Here is a 16,315-nt window from a genome sequence, read left to right on the forward strand (position 1 = left end):
ACTTGAAAATACAAGGCTTCTTTAGAACGGTTCAAACAGGTCTTATAAAGGTCTTCTTTAACTGATATTTACAATGCTTCTTCTTAACACTTCTAGATAGCCTTAAGAAGACCTCCTTTCTTTCCAAAATGGATGACTTGCGTAAGTAAGCCTTAAACTAAACCTATACAAACTATAGCTTGTCGAATCGAACAAAATGGACCTTATAGCCTGGTACGCTGCTCGCGCTAAATTTTAGCCAAGATAAAATTCCCATTTGTATGGGACTCATTTTAGCTCGGCTAAAATTTTTCGATAATTTGTATGAGAGCTAAAATTTAGCGCGAGCAGCGTACCAGGCTTATGCAAGTAAAATTGTTACTTGGGTGAAACGTGATTGGGCATAACAGTGTGTAGCCACCGCATTTCAATCGATTGAAAAATCACTGTGTAGCCAGGCACATAGAGATCAGTGGTGTGAACGCATACAATGTGAACCCCCCTTTATCTTTTCTCCAGCCAACAAAACCAGATCTGACATAAGCTAGAAGCTCTTCATTTTTTAAACTGTTATACAAAGAAGAACGCTCAATTAATTGACATTTTAGTGTTTTTTTATCCTATTTGAAAGCAACTGAACTCAATTTTTGTTTTTTTTTTTTTTTTAATACAACACAACTTGCTCAAAAAAAAGCTTTTATTTAACTGTTTAAGAGATAAAGAATTGCGTATATAATAATCCACCACGTAAAATAATAATAAAATACATTTCTGCTAGTTAAAAAAAAATAGAAATATTTGGGCGCTTTGAATTATTTGATAATTGCAACATTGTGGACATTTTTTTATGCAAATCAGGTACAGCAAAACACAAACATTTTCTTTCGACATAAAGATGGTAACAGTCAAAAAATTTGTTTTCAGAGTTTGGATTATATTAAATTAACAAAATTGCGACACTCATTATGACGCCAGCACACACGGATTCGCCACTACGACGATCCGAGGCTGGTGTATTTCGCGATGGTGTTCAAAACGTACTCGTCAATGATGACGAAGAGGAGCGTCGTCAGGCCCGTCGTCGAACATTACTTCGAGAGAGTGGAGCTTCAACGACGCTAGAAGAAAGTGAAACGTTGAAGAAATGCCTTGAGATCTACAACGGAAATAAGCTGAGTAAAGATAATGCTTGGTCGTTATCACTGATCGATACACTGTCTACGTTGATGGACAAGCATCACAAATCAATGAATAACTTTAAAGTAGCTGGTTCATCATTAGAAGCATCGAGCAAGGTTTATGGTTTGCGAGTGGACTCGATACACACCGATGTGATGCGGATGTCCGCGGGACTGAATGCACATAAATTCTCCAACAGAGCTCAGGGACAAGATGATGGTAAGTTTTTTAAATTTGTTTTTTAAAGAATTTCAGTTTACCAACATTGAAAAAAAGAACTATCATTATAAGACATAAGGTGTTAAAATTATCATTCAGGTGAAAGTTGTTACATGATCTCAGTTAGCACCTGGTAAAGATTTGGCTCAACTTTCCTTTAGGGGAGCACGAATTTTAATACGCGAATATTTTTAATTGAAAGAATAATGACTAAAAGTAATAAAAATAACAATTTTAATTTGAGGGAACGTGTATTTATATTGTTAATTAATTTTTTAAAGTTTCATTTTTCATAAAAAATGTATGCCCTCTTTGTACATACCCAACCTTGGCCCATCTCAAATCCTATAGAAGCAGGAGGGTTACAGGGGGGCAGCATGCTCCCCCATATCCACCTCACTTTTATACGGCTTGAGCTTCATGAACACGGATGTCTAACAACGAATTTGACAGATGTGTTTTTTTTCTTTTGGAGGTGTAGTTTTTTCATTATTTTTTGTCCTCCCATGAGCAAGGTTGTCTCCGTAGTAGCGGACGACAAAATATGTACATTTGTTTGTTTTGCGAATTTTTGCATGTTTTATATTGAATTCAATTAGATTTAATGAGAATTTATTTATTTAATGAATTTATTTAAAGGCTTGGCCACACCGAACGAAGGGTACATGTGGTAGCGGTACGGGTAATTGTATGAACAAATTTCCACAGCTGAATTTTGTTGTTCCAGTTTGGAATTTTTTCATACAATTACCCGTACCGCTACCGCAGGTACCCTTCGGTGTGGCCAAGCCTTAAAGGGTATTATAATTGATTTGTAAAACAAGCTTGTTTATTTCTTAGAAGAAAAAAAAATCCAAGCCATAGGTACATGTATAAATTGAAAAAAATTAACAAAAAGAAGTATTTATACAAAATTGACTGCACATAAAATAAATTTTGTCCGCAAGTACAGGTTTGTGAAAACCTTGTCCTAAACTGTTCTACAAACTGTCATTTTGATTTCCATGAAATTTTGCAGTACAGTTTAGTTCTAGTTTTTCTGCTCCTATTTTTTTAAGAAGTGTCAAGGAACAGCTGATTTGTTTAATTTTTACAAAAATATGATAAGTGAATTACAGAAAATGGAAATTTCTTTAGAATTTTCTAAATATGAAGAAATATTCAAAACTTGAATACATTGGGCAGGTTCAGAAACGTTAGGGGCTAAATATTTAGGTAATTTCTTGGTCTCTGATTGGTCAACTATCAAAAAAATCCTTCCAATTTAGGTAATTTTATTGGAAAGCTAATTGGAAAGTTAGGCAAGAAATTTTTCCCTAAATATTTTCGAAAGTTTTTCCGTTCAGAAAATGACGTTGCCTAAACATCTAGTCCCTAATATTTCCTGAACGTGCCCATTGCCAATTAGTTATGATTTATTTGAAAGAAAAGTCATAACAATCAAATTACTTTTAATTTCAAGTTTCAACTTTATAAAATATGATATTTTTTGTTCTGACAGTTTTTACGTATTTTTGCTGTTCTGATCTGTTCCAGATTTTTTTTCATTAAACAGACCTATAGGTACATTAAATTTATAAAATGTCATTTAAAAAAATTATTAATTGGAACAATAATTGAAATAACAAATTTTCTTTGTGGTTGCTTCTTGTCGAAAAATGGTCATATATTATTAAAAACTTAGTTGTATGCGTTTATCCAGTTTTTGTGCGTTTTTCGTCGGTAATATAAAGGAGACAAAATTCAAAATAAAAAATTAAATCCGTTTTTTGACAATCAAATTTTGACAACGTTCGAAAGATATTACCTTATTTTGTGTACTGTTTGTTCTTTTGGCATTTTTATCCGTATCCGCAGTTGGCGTTTACATGCATTACAAAAACAACACACAACTGCCAAAATTTGCCCGGTACCGAAAAACAATAAACCGCTTCTACCCTCGGGCTTTAGGCCCATAAATATTCTCCCAGAAAGAATCCCTGAAAGAATCAAATAATAATTTTTTTTTTAAACCAGTCTGGCCTTCGTAAGTGGTACAGTACGATATCCTCTATTAATAATAATATATCCGACACTATTACAAAAGCTTCTGATGAGAAATTGGTATCAATCCTACTTCTTCTTGATTTCAGTAAAGCCTTTGACATTGTTGACCATAACCTTCTGTGCTCAAACTGAAAAAGCAGTTCGGTTTCTCGTCAACAGCTTGTAACTTCATATAATAGGCACTATAGGAGCCAGGCAGTAACCATGGACTTCAAAACTTCGTCGATTCTACCTTTTTACCGGGGCGTTCCCCAAGGATCCATTCTGGGCCCGATCCTCTTTACAATGTTTGGTTATTTGCCATTATTCACTCGCTTAATCAACTTTTTGTTGACAGACACTTTTGATGATGAATTCGAATGTTTTAGGTAAATTTGTATGAATATATGCACCCAAAAAATATGTGAACGAAAAATTAGCTAAATAATGCAATAATTCTTTTATTATTTATACGCTTTTATTATAGCTTTGTTTGTAACTGGCAAACTAACTAAAAAACTACCAATATAAATCTTGGAAGTCAATTTTGACCCGGCTCCAATTGTCGTATCGAACTGCAATTTTGTACACATATGTAGTTCAGATAACAACGCAATATTGTGGTTTTGCGGATTCAGGGGAGGATGAGGCGTCATAACATCCCCAATCTATATTAGTCTACTTCTAATTATCGTACATAGAATGATGTAGAAACATATAGGTTTCACTGTTCGATAAGGAATCAATTGAGGCAGTTTTCTTCATGAGTCAATTTTTTATTAAAATTCACAGTCTGGACAAAAATAGTAATTAATGAGTTTTTTTAAATTTTTGTTCGTCTTTTTTTAACTTTGAAATCGATTATTTCAAAAACAATTGGTTGAAATATATTGATTTGAAAATTAGATTTAAATGTACAATTCTGCCTTTTGGAAATGGTATCATTTATAACTGTAAGTGTTGACGTTGTTTTTTAATATTTTTTTTTTTATTTTAATATTTTTTTTTTTGAAAATTACCCTTCCTCTTCTTCTACGTCTTCTTCGAGCTCAATGCGGAATGTAATTTTGTTAACAAAGTTTTTGATGAAAGAATGGCATTTCCGAAACCAGACTTTTTGGAGTCAATCCGCGATTTAAAGTGAATTCTCAAAATGCGTCTATTTTTTAGTGCATTTTTTCATTTTTTGTCCATTTGTGGTAAATTTTAAATAGTATAATTATATTTTTGTGTATTCATATTTGGTAATTTTTAGTTTCCCGCGATAAATTCAGTCTCCACAGATTTTTTAAGAGACACACCGAAATTATGACAGAAGATGCACTAATTTCAATGTTAAGTTCCGCCGTTTTGCCTAATTTTTTACAAATCGGAGCCTTAATAAGTCTATCATTTTTATACATGTTTGAAACACGTAAAATGCATTACCTTACCAACGTTGAAAAAGAACGATTGTCAAAATACTTTTTTCCCTCAGAAATTAGCACTTTTTATACAAAAAATCAATCAATATCGTTAAAAATTAATTTTTTATCCAATGTTAAATGTTAATCTTAAATCTGTATAATCTGTACCGTTAGTATTTAACGAAATAAAATAAAATGTAAAAAATGTAGCCTCGAAGCCTAATACCAACTATATGACTGACATTGACCATCATGAGATTCACCATAATATACATATGTACTTATTATACAGGGTGTCCCAAAAGTTAACGTCGAAACGAAAACGGTAGATAGGGTAGGTGGTGACAGTTATCAGAAAAATAATAAAAAAAATCGCAGCCATATATTTTGGGAGTTATGGGCATTTGAAAAAAAGTCAACAAAATGGTCACCCTGTGACGGTTTTTCATGTGCCGTGACTTCAAATCATAATTTTTCTCATTTTTTTCTTTTGTTACGGAACCTTGAATAACCCTGCTATCAAATGCATTCAAAAATTTTAACTCAGCTGGATCAATTTTAAAGAAAATATTACTTTTTTACCCAACTTAGTACTAAAAAATTTTACATGACTCTAATTCAATGAGCCGTAGTGTAAAAAAAATGCAATACGATGTTTCGGTAAGTTGCCTTAAAAGTTGGTGTGTTCAATTCTCTTTTCAAAATGGTACAACATTGTTGGGAATATTCCATAAATAACCGAGATAAATTTTTTTTCTTAAGAAATCCGACTTTTTTATGAGGTAATTTTTCCATATTATTTAAGTTTTTGTATTCTGAAAGGGTAAAAAAAATGAAAAAAATGCACTACGATGTTTCGGCAAGTTGCCTTAAAAGTTGGTGTGTTCAATTCTCTTTTCAAAATGGTATAACATTGTTGGGAATATTTCATAAATAACCGAGATAAAATTTTTTTTCTTAAGAAATCCGACTTTTTTTAGGTAATTTTTCCATATTATTTAAGTTTTTGTATTCTGAAAGGGTACAAAACTTGAATAATATGGAAAAATTACCTCATAAAAAAGTCGGATTTCTTAAGAAAAAAAATTTATCTCGGTTATTTATGGAATATTCCCAACAATGTTGTACCATTTTGAAAAGAGAATTGAACACACCAACTTTTAAGGCAACTTACCGAAACATCGTATTGCATTTTTTTTACACTACGGCTCATTGAATTAGAGTCATGTAAAATTTTTTAGTACTAAGTTGGGTAAAAAAGTAATATTTTCTTTAAAATTGATCCAGCTGAGTTAAAATTTTTGAATGCATTTGATAGCAGGGTTATTCAAGGTTCCGTAACAAAAGAAAAAAATGAGAAAAAATTAAGATTTGTAGTCACGGCACATGAAAAACCGGCACAGGGTGACCATTTTTTCGACTTTTTTTCAAATGCCCATAACTCCCAAAATATATGGCTGCGATTTTTTTTATTATTTTTCTGATAACTGTCACCACCTACCCTATCTATAGTTTTCGTTTCGACGTTAACTTTTGGGACACCCTGTATAACCGTCAACTTCCTTATTTTATAATTGTATTCTGAAAGGGTACAAAACTTGAATAATATGGAAAAATTACCTCATAAAAAAGTCGGATTTCTTAAGAAAAAAAATTTATCTCGGTTATTTATGGAATATTCCCAACAATGTTGTACCATTTTGAAAAGAGAATTGAACACACCAACTTTTAAGGCAACTTACCGAAACATCGTATTGCATTTTTTTTACACTACGGCTCATTGAATTAGAGTCATGTAAAATTTTTTAGTACTAAGTTGGGTAAAAAAGTAATATTTTCTTTAAAATTGATCCAGCTGAGTTAAAATTTTTGAATGCATTTGATAGCAGGGTTATTCAAGGTTCCGTAACAAAAGAAAAAAATGAGAAAAAATTAAGATTTGTAGTCACGGCACATGAAAAACCGGCACAGGGTGACCATTTTTTCGACTTTTTTTCAAATGCCCATAACTCCCAAAATATATGGCTGCGATTTTTTTTATTATTTTTCTGATAACTGTCACCACCTACCCTATCTATAGTTTTCGTTTCGACGTTAACTTTTGGGACACCCTGTATAACCGTCAACTTCCTTATTTTATATTTAACCATTACAGATTATCCGCACCAGTTAGAAAAATTTTCATTTTGTCAAAATACTTTTTCCGACTGTTGTATACTTTATAGACCGAGAGCCGGGATCAGATTTCTTGCGTGCGAGGTAATCGATTCATATGAATGTCAGAGGTAGTCTGGGTCATGGTGATGACGAATACCTTAGTCTGCCTGCATTTATTGGGGGCGTTGTCGAGAAAAAGCGCATCAAAAGTACCATTTGTCTGAAAATCGATTTAATGAGGGTTACCACTTAAAATTTATAGATAACCATATATAGATAGGGACCGTCTGCCGGGGGTTTGGCCCCACTTTAAATGTCTGCCATGAGTGTTTTTATTATTTTTCTGATAACTGTGTTTTTGTTATCAGGGAGTCCACCGCTACAGGATGCGACTAATTTTAAGTGGTTACCCTAAATATATCAATTTTCAGAAAAACTGCATTTTCGAGACCGTCTGCCGAGGGTTTGGCCCCACTCAAAATGTCTGCCATGGGTATTTTTGTTATCAGGGAGACTACAGGTTGAAACTAATTTTAGGTGGTTACCCTAAAGTTTAAAAACGCCAAAAAAAACGCATTTTCGGGACCGTCTGCCGGGGGTTTGGCCCCACTTAACATGTCTGCCATTTGTATATTTGTTATCAGTGAGTATGTGGCGTTGGTTATCTATAAATTTTAAGTGGTTACCCTCATTGAATCGATTTTCAGAAAAATGGTACTTTTGATGGGCTTTTTCTCGACAACGCCCCCAATAAATGCAGGCGCAGACTAAAGTATTCGTCATAACCATGACCCAGACTACCTCTGACATTCATATGAATCGGTTACCTCTCACGCAAGAAATCTGCTCCCGGCTCTTAGACTATTAAATTGATGTCGAAGTTGGGGAAATGATGAAAAAATGGAATTTTTGAACTTTGACAGCTTTTTAATTCTAGGTGGTTTATCCGAATCACATGTTTTATACATTTTTGAATCAAAATCAATATGTCTTATTATTCAGATAACCACAAATAAAATATGTTAATATTGAAAAGAGAATATTATTATTATTTATTAATTTTTAATTAAACAAATTTTATAAGTTCAATTTGACGTTTAACAAACAGCTGTTTGTTTCCCTTGTTTACGCAATTATTTTCTGATGGGGTGTTCATTTAAACCTTTTGCGGAGTTTTCTATTTTTCTACAAAGTAGAAAATTATCTCGTTACGTGAATACCCTTAATGTTTCGTAATCAGTGCGACTAGCTCTACAAAACGTGATTGGTCTCCGCTCGCGTATATTTTGAGTGTTACACAGTGTTATTAATCATTAGATATGAGGAACAGAAACATCACTAAAAAGTAGATGATTTTCAAAGAGCAGAAAACATTTTGTGAAAAAAAAGCCGCGAAGCTAAAAATTAAAATTATTAAGGGCAAAGAACATGAAATGTTCGCTCTGTTCAATTGATCGCTTCATTTTATCTTGAAAAAAACCAAAGTCATTGAACAATTTGTCTATGATTTTTGGTGTTCTTTTAATTTGCTTGATACAGCATAGATAAACAAATTGCGTATTGCGTAGTGTTTCCCATGTGGCCATGTTCACTTGTAAATTGTAAGTATCTATTTCTTTTTTTTAATGGCCTATTTAGGTTCTTAATGATAACACGGTGTTACAAAAATGAGGTTTCAAAATATACGCGGCAGGAGACCTATCAGGTTTTGTAGAGCTAGTCGCACTGATTTTGAAACGGTATTTGAAAATCCCCTAACACCCCCAATTTTGGAGTTACGGGCAAAAAACGGTTTTTTGGACCTTCACCCATTGAAAAAATTCTATACTCTGTCCGATAAAAATTGGCAGTACAGGCCTTATGGGAGAGCTTTTTCAAAATCAATGGGACCTAACGATTTCAAAAAAGCAATTCACGAAAAATATGCCCCTGAAACACACAAGAACACCACAGACGCGCCATGGCATTGTTGTTGTTATGTCTTTATTAAGCGAAGTACACCCTCTTATAACTGATCTGCCACACGATCTGTGGCAGAATGAAACTCAGTCATAAAAGCTATTTATTAAAAGTATTCACAATACATAAGAGTTACCATTGGTAAACTTCCTTCATAAAATACTCCCTTTTCTATTATTTTTCTAAAAGAGCTTTCAGGATTAATGCTTTTTTCGAGCTTTTAGAATGAAAAAAAGCATATGTGTTGTCGTGGTGTTGGTTGCTGTTTGATTTTTATTTTGTGTATGTAGGAAACAGTTAATGTCAACATTTTAACATGCATTTTAACATTTCAACAGGAAAAAATTTTTACACATGCGTGGGGTCGGGCTTAAATAAGTGAATTTTTGCTATTTTGGTTTTAAACGAACAATTTATTTTATTTTTTTTTTTGTTTTTGTGAAGTTTTACTGACAAAATGGTAACGCTGGTACCTTTTCGAAACATTTTTTTCGGATAATACGGCATCGCTGTATGAGCTTTTTTATGTGATAGACATATCCAGAAGGCGTGAAGCAGAGTGAGATGCAAATGCCCTATCTTCCCTGTACTGCCAATTTTTATCGGACAGAGTATAGCTTCGACAATTTTTTACCCATTTTCGATTTTTTTACAGTTCCTGATAGAAGATAAATATACCTTTTCAACAATGTATAAAACATGTAACTCGGTTAAACCACTTAGAATTTATAAGCTGTCAAAGTTCAAAAATTCCATTTTGTTCGTCATTTGCCCAACTTCGGCTTCAATTTAAAGTATATGTTTTCAAAACAACATGCTATTTAAAAAATATATTCTAAAACTATATCTATTTCTCAATCAATCGAGGTATTTTTTATGAAAATCACTTCAGAATTGGCTTAGAAAAAAAAATTTTTCGATTTCAACCCAGATACAGAAATTCGAACTTTTAGGTATAGAACAAAAATGTTGTTTCGGCACGTAGTAGGATAACTTGGGCGCCAGGATTTGATAACGGGTTTTTGTAGAGGAGCTCAATACAAACATTTTTTTCTTAATCAGTGCGACTAGCTCTACAAAACCTGATAGGTCTCCACCCGCGTATATTTTGAGTGTTACACCGTGTAATTAATATTTAAACTTTCATGCAGCATTTGGTTCAGCATTAAAAAATACCTTACTCTGCCCTAATGCTTCTATTGTAGTTAAAATTATACGAAAAGCATTTCAATTAGATACCTTATATCAATCTATAACATAATATTGTTAATACAGTTTGTTTTTGAGGTCAGTACTGAAAATTTAAATTGAACACTATAGTTTTTTTTAAGTAAGACAAAATAAATTTAGCATCTGAATTATGTGTAAAAACACTATCTCTAATTTAAGATATAAAAAGTGAAAATAGCCCCATCTGTTTGGAACTAGAGCTAATTTTCTTAGAAAAACAGTGAAAAAACAGAGATTTTTGATACTTTGAGCGACATTTAGACTTATCCAATCGAGCTGAAATTTAGGCTTTAAAAAAATCTGCAAAGGCTGAACATTTTATGGGGTTCCCCCGACCAAATTTTTGTTATTTGACTGTAGGTACTATGTTACAATTTATAATTTAACAAAACAGTTTTTCAGTGTTAAAAACAAACAAATTGTATACTGCACAAGTACTGACTAAACATTTTTAATGTAAAAAACGTTAAATGCTGAACGCAAGTTTTTGCATCCACACCCTCGTGGTTGATTTATTGCAACAACATGTATAAAAATTGGAACTCCATGCATCTCCCGATGCAAACTTTTGTTTGTATAATTACACTGTGATAGTTCAAAAAACCGACAGAGGGCTCTCATGTCTACTAAAGATAACACTGTGTTCGAAAATTGAACTTTTTTTTCGACAGAGGGCTCTCATATCTACTAAATATAATTCGAGTATGCTGAACACGATGGCGTACTTAGTTTTTCTGGATTAGGTCAAATAAGAAAGATTTTCCGTTTGAAATTTTGTTTGCACATGCCAAAACTGAGGGTATAAAACACCATATATTTTCCAATTTTTGATTTTTTATCGATGTCAAATGATGGAAAATCTATTTTTTTGGAAGTATTATTCGTAAAAGAAGTTATTTGAAAAAAAATCTGTTGAATGACATTTTAAAGCATTATTTAATGACAAAAAAACGTCGATTTTTCTTCAATTTTTCTTATATTTTTCTTATTACTTAAATTCAAATGCAGCACTCTGTGGCAACGATTTGATCTTGTATTTCAGGATAGAATATGGCTTTGTTTGGTTAAGCTTAAGAGTGAAAAAGTAGCAGTAAAACACTGTTTATTTTTTTTTCAATTTTTTAGTTTATAAAATAAAAAAATTACAAAATTTTTAATTGCAATACAAATGTAGGGGAAGTGGGGCAAAATCGTTTTCTTACTATGTTAAAAAAAAAAAATAATAAAACTGGCAAAACTTGCAATATAAAAAAGTGGCTTTTGGTATGATCGACCATGTCTGAAAGTATGAGCATGTTTGAAACGCCGAAAAGTTACGGCAACTTTTGTGATTTTTCAACAAATCGTTACCGTTGGTAAAAGTAAGTTGCACTTTTAACCGTGAGATAGTTAAAGTTTTTAACTTATTCTTTATAATGAAAGTTGGATATTCAAGAGAATTTTTTTGTGAAAGAATAAATCCTAAAGGTTTGAAAAAAATATTCTAGAATATCAGATAAGATAGGAAGGGGGCAAAACGCCCATGGGCTCAATTAGCTAAAAATATAAATAAAAAATAGATGACCGTTAAAGGAGTCAAAACAGATAATCGACAGGTAAAAAATAACTCTAAGTGATGATTGTTCTGCTTGCAGCTGCTTTAAAAATCCAAATCAAAAGGCTGATGCTTTAAATGCCTTTATATGTGCCAAATGGTCCCACAAAGCATGTGCTGTGGTGGAAACCGATGAAAATATACCATACGAGTGTAATTATTGCAACTAGAAACAAAGAAACATTCATATTACCAACAAAATTTGATATCACATAAAAACTTGCTTAAGAGAAACCCTCTTAAGAGAAAAACCCGCTTATCTGAAACACTTTTCTGATCTTTAAATATTTTCTTCACTTAAACGGGATTCGTTTAAGTGAAAACCCCCCTTAAGATAAAGATGGAATGTGACAAATATATTATGTGTTGTGTATGTGAGCTCATATAATGCAGATGGAAGTAATAGTAATGTTTTAATTTTAAAACAAATTGAAAAAAAAAAATGAGTTTTTGAACTTAAAAAAAATTAAATAAAAATATTGATACCATGCCTGATTTTTTGATTAAATATCTACATCTACATATATATACAGCCTTATTTATTAGATTTCACTAAACAGCTCTAAACGGCTGCATAGTTATACAATACATAAAGTTTTATGTAGCCTTTATGCAACGTTACATAAATTTCTATTTTTAAAACATTTTCTTAGCCATTATAATTATGCTAGGTTTGTGTCCAAATAAGTACTAAAAATGGAAAATTAGTTCGACAAACAACTCCATCTGTCGATAAAATAACTCCATTTGATTCAAAAATAAACAAAAAAAAATAAACAAAAACGTGAGCGAAAGTTCTCAATGTCATATGTAGAAGAAAATCTCTAAAAAAAAAACACATTTCATTTGATAACAAACTGTTCACATGTATGAAAATGTAGGCACATAAGAAAAAGATGAATACCCTACACACATGAATTTATATTTCGTAAATTATATCAGGAACAAATCTCCAAATTTCTTATTTTTTGATTTAGTTGATAATTTAATTTTAATTGAAAATGTAATCAAAAAAATAAATTCTTCAATGAAAAAACAAAAATATATACAAATATTGATATTTTTTTCTTTCTCTGAAAATTATTTGATGTTCAAATGACATTTAAGCTAAATAAATTCTTATTCAGGCTCTAAACAACCTAAAAACTCGTTTAGCTTATACAACCTTTATTCAACGTTGCATAAATATTATAAATCACAATTTTTTGTTTAAATACATTATAAAGAGTACATAATGCTATGTACTCTCTATGATGAATTTATAAATAGGGCTGATAATATTCCAGAGTACTAAAACATAAAAGGTGTGTACAAAAAAATGTTGAGTTTTCGCATACATTTGTACATTTATAGTTAAAAAAAGGAAGAAAAAGTGAAAAAAAAGTCGACGTTTTTTGCCATAAAATAATGATTTAAATAGTGATTCGACAGATTTTTTTTCAAATAACTTCTTTTACGTATAATACTTCCAAAAAATAGATTTTCCATCATTTGACATCGATTAAAAATCAAAAATTGGAAAATATATGGTGTTTTATACCCCCGGTTTTGGCATGTGCAAACAAAATTTCAAATGCAAAAATCTTTCTTATTTGACCTAATCCAATAAAACTAAGTACGCCATCGTGTTCAGCATACTCGAATTATCTTTAGTAGATATGAGAGCCCTCTGTCGGAAAAAGAGTTCAATTTTCGAACACAGTGTTATTGTTGAGATCCATAACAACCTCTCCTAGCAACGATAATTTCTCGATAGTAAGCATTTTTAGTTTTAAGGATTTTCCGCAGTAGTTGTGTAAATATCACAGAAATTATTTTTTTGATTCTTCAACAGACGATGACACACCAACTGGGCCAGAAGCCAACGAGGGTGGTGATCAAGACGCAGAGAACCCCACAGAGGCGGCATCAGCCCCAAAGCAAACTAAGCCTAAAAGAACCCGAAAACAAGTTTCCACAGTAACCAAGAACAAAGAATCTTTAAATGCCCGTCTGGATACAGTGCCTCTAACCGATCCAGTATTTGGTAAACTAAACTCAATAGTGGGCAGCATAAATAGTTCAAATCGCTTACTTAACAACATTCTTCCATCAATCGATTCTGAGTTGCGATTGAGATCGGACTTCCAATTCTGGGATGGCAGCACTATTGAAGTAATTAATTATACCGAAGTATTTGACTTAACTGACCAAACCACAAAGCCATGTGGAAAACTTGTCGAAATTAGTTTTGAGGAATTACAGGTGCGCCCAATGCACTCTGGGTATATTATTTCAGATACACCAGAAGACATCGATGAAGAGGCAGATAAAGAGAACCGTAATGACTCACCATCTGGGGTATTCGAAGATGATTTCAATCACGAACTAGCTTTTGACATTAATGCTGATGTAGAACCTATTCCATTAACTGCTCAAAGAGCAACTATGGTTGATGTCGATTTTGGAGACTTCGAAGAGCTGACCAATGAGGAGCGCGGTGCAATAAATCAATGCAGAGGATTACGCAAGGCAGCAGTACTCATAGAAGACCTTCGACCGGTAGACGCTTCGTCCAAGCTGGAATATTCATATAGGCCTTTAGATAAAATAAGTCAGTTCTGGGCTGGCCCTTCACATTGGAAATTTAAGAAAGCTCGGACCCGCAGTAGTGTGATAGATCCACATCGGTTCAGTCAACAACCGGAGGGAAACAAACAACAGAATGCTCGTTCTCGAACAAAGCAACGCCAGTCTAAGCACATAAACTTTGGGGAGTTTCATGACGATCTTTTTATCAAGTTGGATGATAAATTCAAGTCTCGTAAGGCCAACGTACAGAAAAAATGGGACGCTCGTAAACTTAAACTTCCCACAGATCTTCAAATCGATCCGAATATGTTTAACCAATTCCGTTTTGCGCCTGGCATTCCAGTTGAAGAAGATGCAATCGAATCACAGATACCAATTCTTCAGACTGAACCAGCATGCGATGACTTTGGTGAAGATGAAGCCCATCATGGGGATGATGATAATTTAAGAGACGATTCAGTCTTAAATCCGAGCGGTGGGGATATATTTGATGGAATTGGTGGAACAGTTCACCACGCTGAAAATCCGAATGCAAACTTTATGCCAACTCAAGACGGAGAGGCAGATCAGACGATTCTGGAAATCGCTACAGATTTTGAAGGAGCTCCAAGTCAGGTTACAAAAATTATTGTACCTTTTGCAAAGCGTGCGAAAGTCATTGATATGAAAAATTTGAAAAAGTGTTGCACCCATCTTATGCGTCATCAAATGAGCAAAGAATTTCATGGTACCATGCCCGAGTTAACTATACCCAAAGACGAAGAATATGCTCCTGGAATGGCGAGTTTCCAGGATATCTATACTCATTTACCAGACGTTCTCACTCCTAATATGGCCGAAGCACTTTCGCCATCCGTTGCATTCTACTCAATATTACATTTAGCAAATGATCTTAATTTAAGGCTGATTCCACAAGCAGATTTGAATGATTTCAAAATTCGACAGGTGCTTTAGCTATAAACGAAGTGATTGTCTTCGTATATTCAAATTATTGTCATTTAGATTTTTTTCCTTTCACCCATTTTGTAATTCACGTTAGAAATATAATATCATAAATAAAAAAATACAAAAGCTGAGTTTAGCTTTAAAAGATTCTCTTTAATTTGTGTAATTTCCAAGTGATTTAAAATTTGTTGCACTTATTTTGTGACCTTACATTACATATATCAAATGAAAGCTTATATTGAGCTCTATGCGTGTGCCGAATATTAAATAAATAAAACGCACGTACTTGCTCTGGCAGTTTAACACACCTTTAAGTTAGTTTACTTGTAGATTTTAAGAGCTGCCTCTATATAAATTTAAAGAAATTTTGTTGATGTTGGGGAAGAGCCGACATTTAGAGCAAAATTTTGAAAAACTTGTATGGGAGGTACACTTTCTAAGCGAGATATAAAAAAAACAAAAAAAAAAACCAACTTTCAGAATTCCATAAAAATCATCTGTACCAAATTTGAAGAAAATCCGTCCACCCGTTTAGGCTGTGGAAATGTGTATAGATGGACGTACAGACGCACGGACGGAATTGCGAGACCCACTTTTTTGGAATTCTCCATCATCGTAATGTTGGTTTTGATTAAAACCTCAAATTTTTTTTTCGACAAGAAACCAATACTTGCCCTATAGATACGGTGACCATATTTCTAGAAGCAAAACCCGGGACGGATACAAAATTTGTTGGATCGTTTTGAAAATAATGATTAAAAAAAAAAAATTGAAATGAAATTAATGTAGCTGAGTTCTTTACTCTTCCAAATGTTGTCCATTATTCGAAAAAAAACTTTTCCTGGTATAGCTTTTCAACTTGACAAATACAAGCTGGAATTAAAAAATTGACGAAAAATTTTAAATAAATTTTTAATTTAGAGGCGAAACGAAAATTTTCATACAGCACAACGAAATCCTAAACGAAAATTTTGCTTTTCGTTGCACATTACGCAGCTTAACCAACGAAATTCTTACCAGTGCTGGAATATTTGGAGTTTTCTGTCGTTTG

The 16,315-nt window shown here is 32.8% G+C and overlaps 1 protein-coding gene across 1 annotated transcript; it reads left to right on the top strand.

The window, feature by feature from the left end:
• Nucleotides 1–644: 644 nt before the first annotated feature.
• On the top strand, nucleotides 645–15,401 carry LOC129914633 (condensin complex subunit 2). Its single transcript, XM_055993970.1, has 3 exons — nucleotides 645–837; nucleotides 904–1,377; nucleotides 13,583–15,401. Exons 2-3 carry the CDS (start codon nucleotides 945–947, stop codon nucleotides 15,271–15,273), a joined length of 2,124 nt encoding a protein of 707 aa, XP_055849945.1. The 5' UTR covers nucleotides 645–837; nucleotides 904–944; the 3' UTR covers nucleotides 15,274–15,401.
• Nucleotides 15,402–16,315: the final 914 nt, after the last annotated feature.

Source organism: Episyrphus balteatus, chromosome 3, assembly GCF_945859705.1.
Source record: "Episyrphus balteatus chromosome 3, idEpiBalt1.1, whole genome shotgun sequence".
Taxonomy (NCBI): domain Eukaryota; kingdom Metazoa; phylum Arthropoda; class Insecta; order Diptera; family Syrphidae; genus Episyrphus; species Episyrphus balteatus.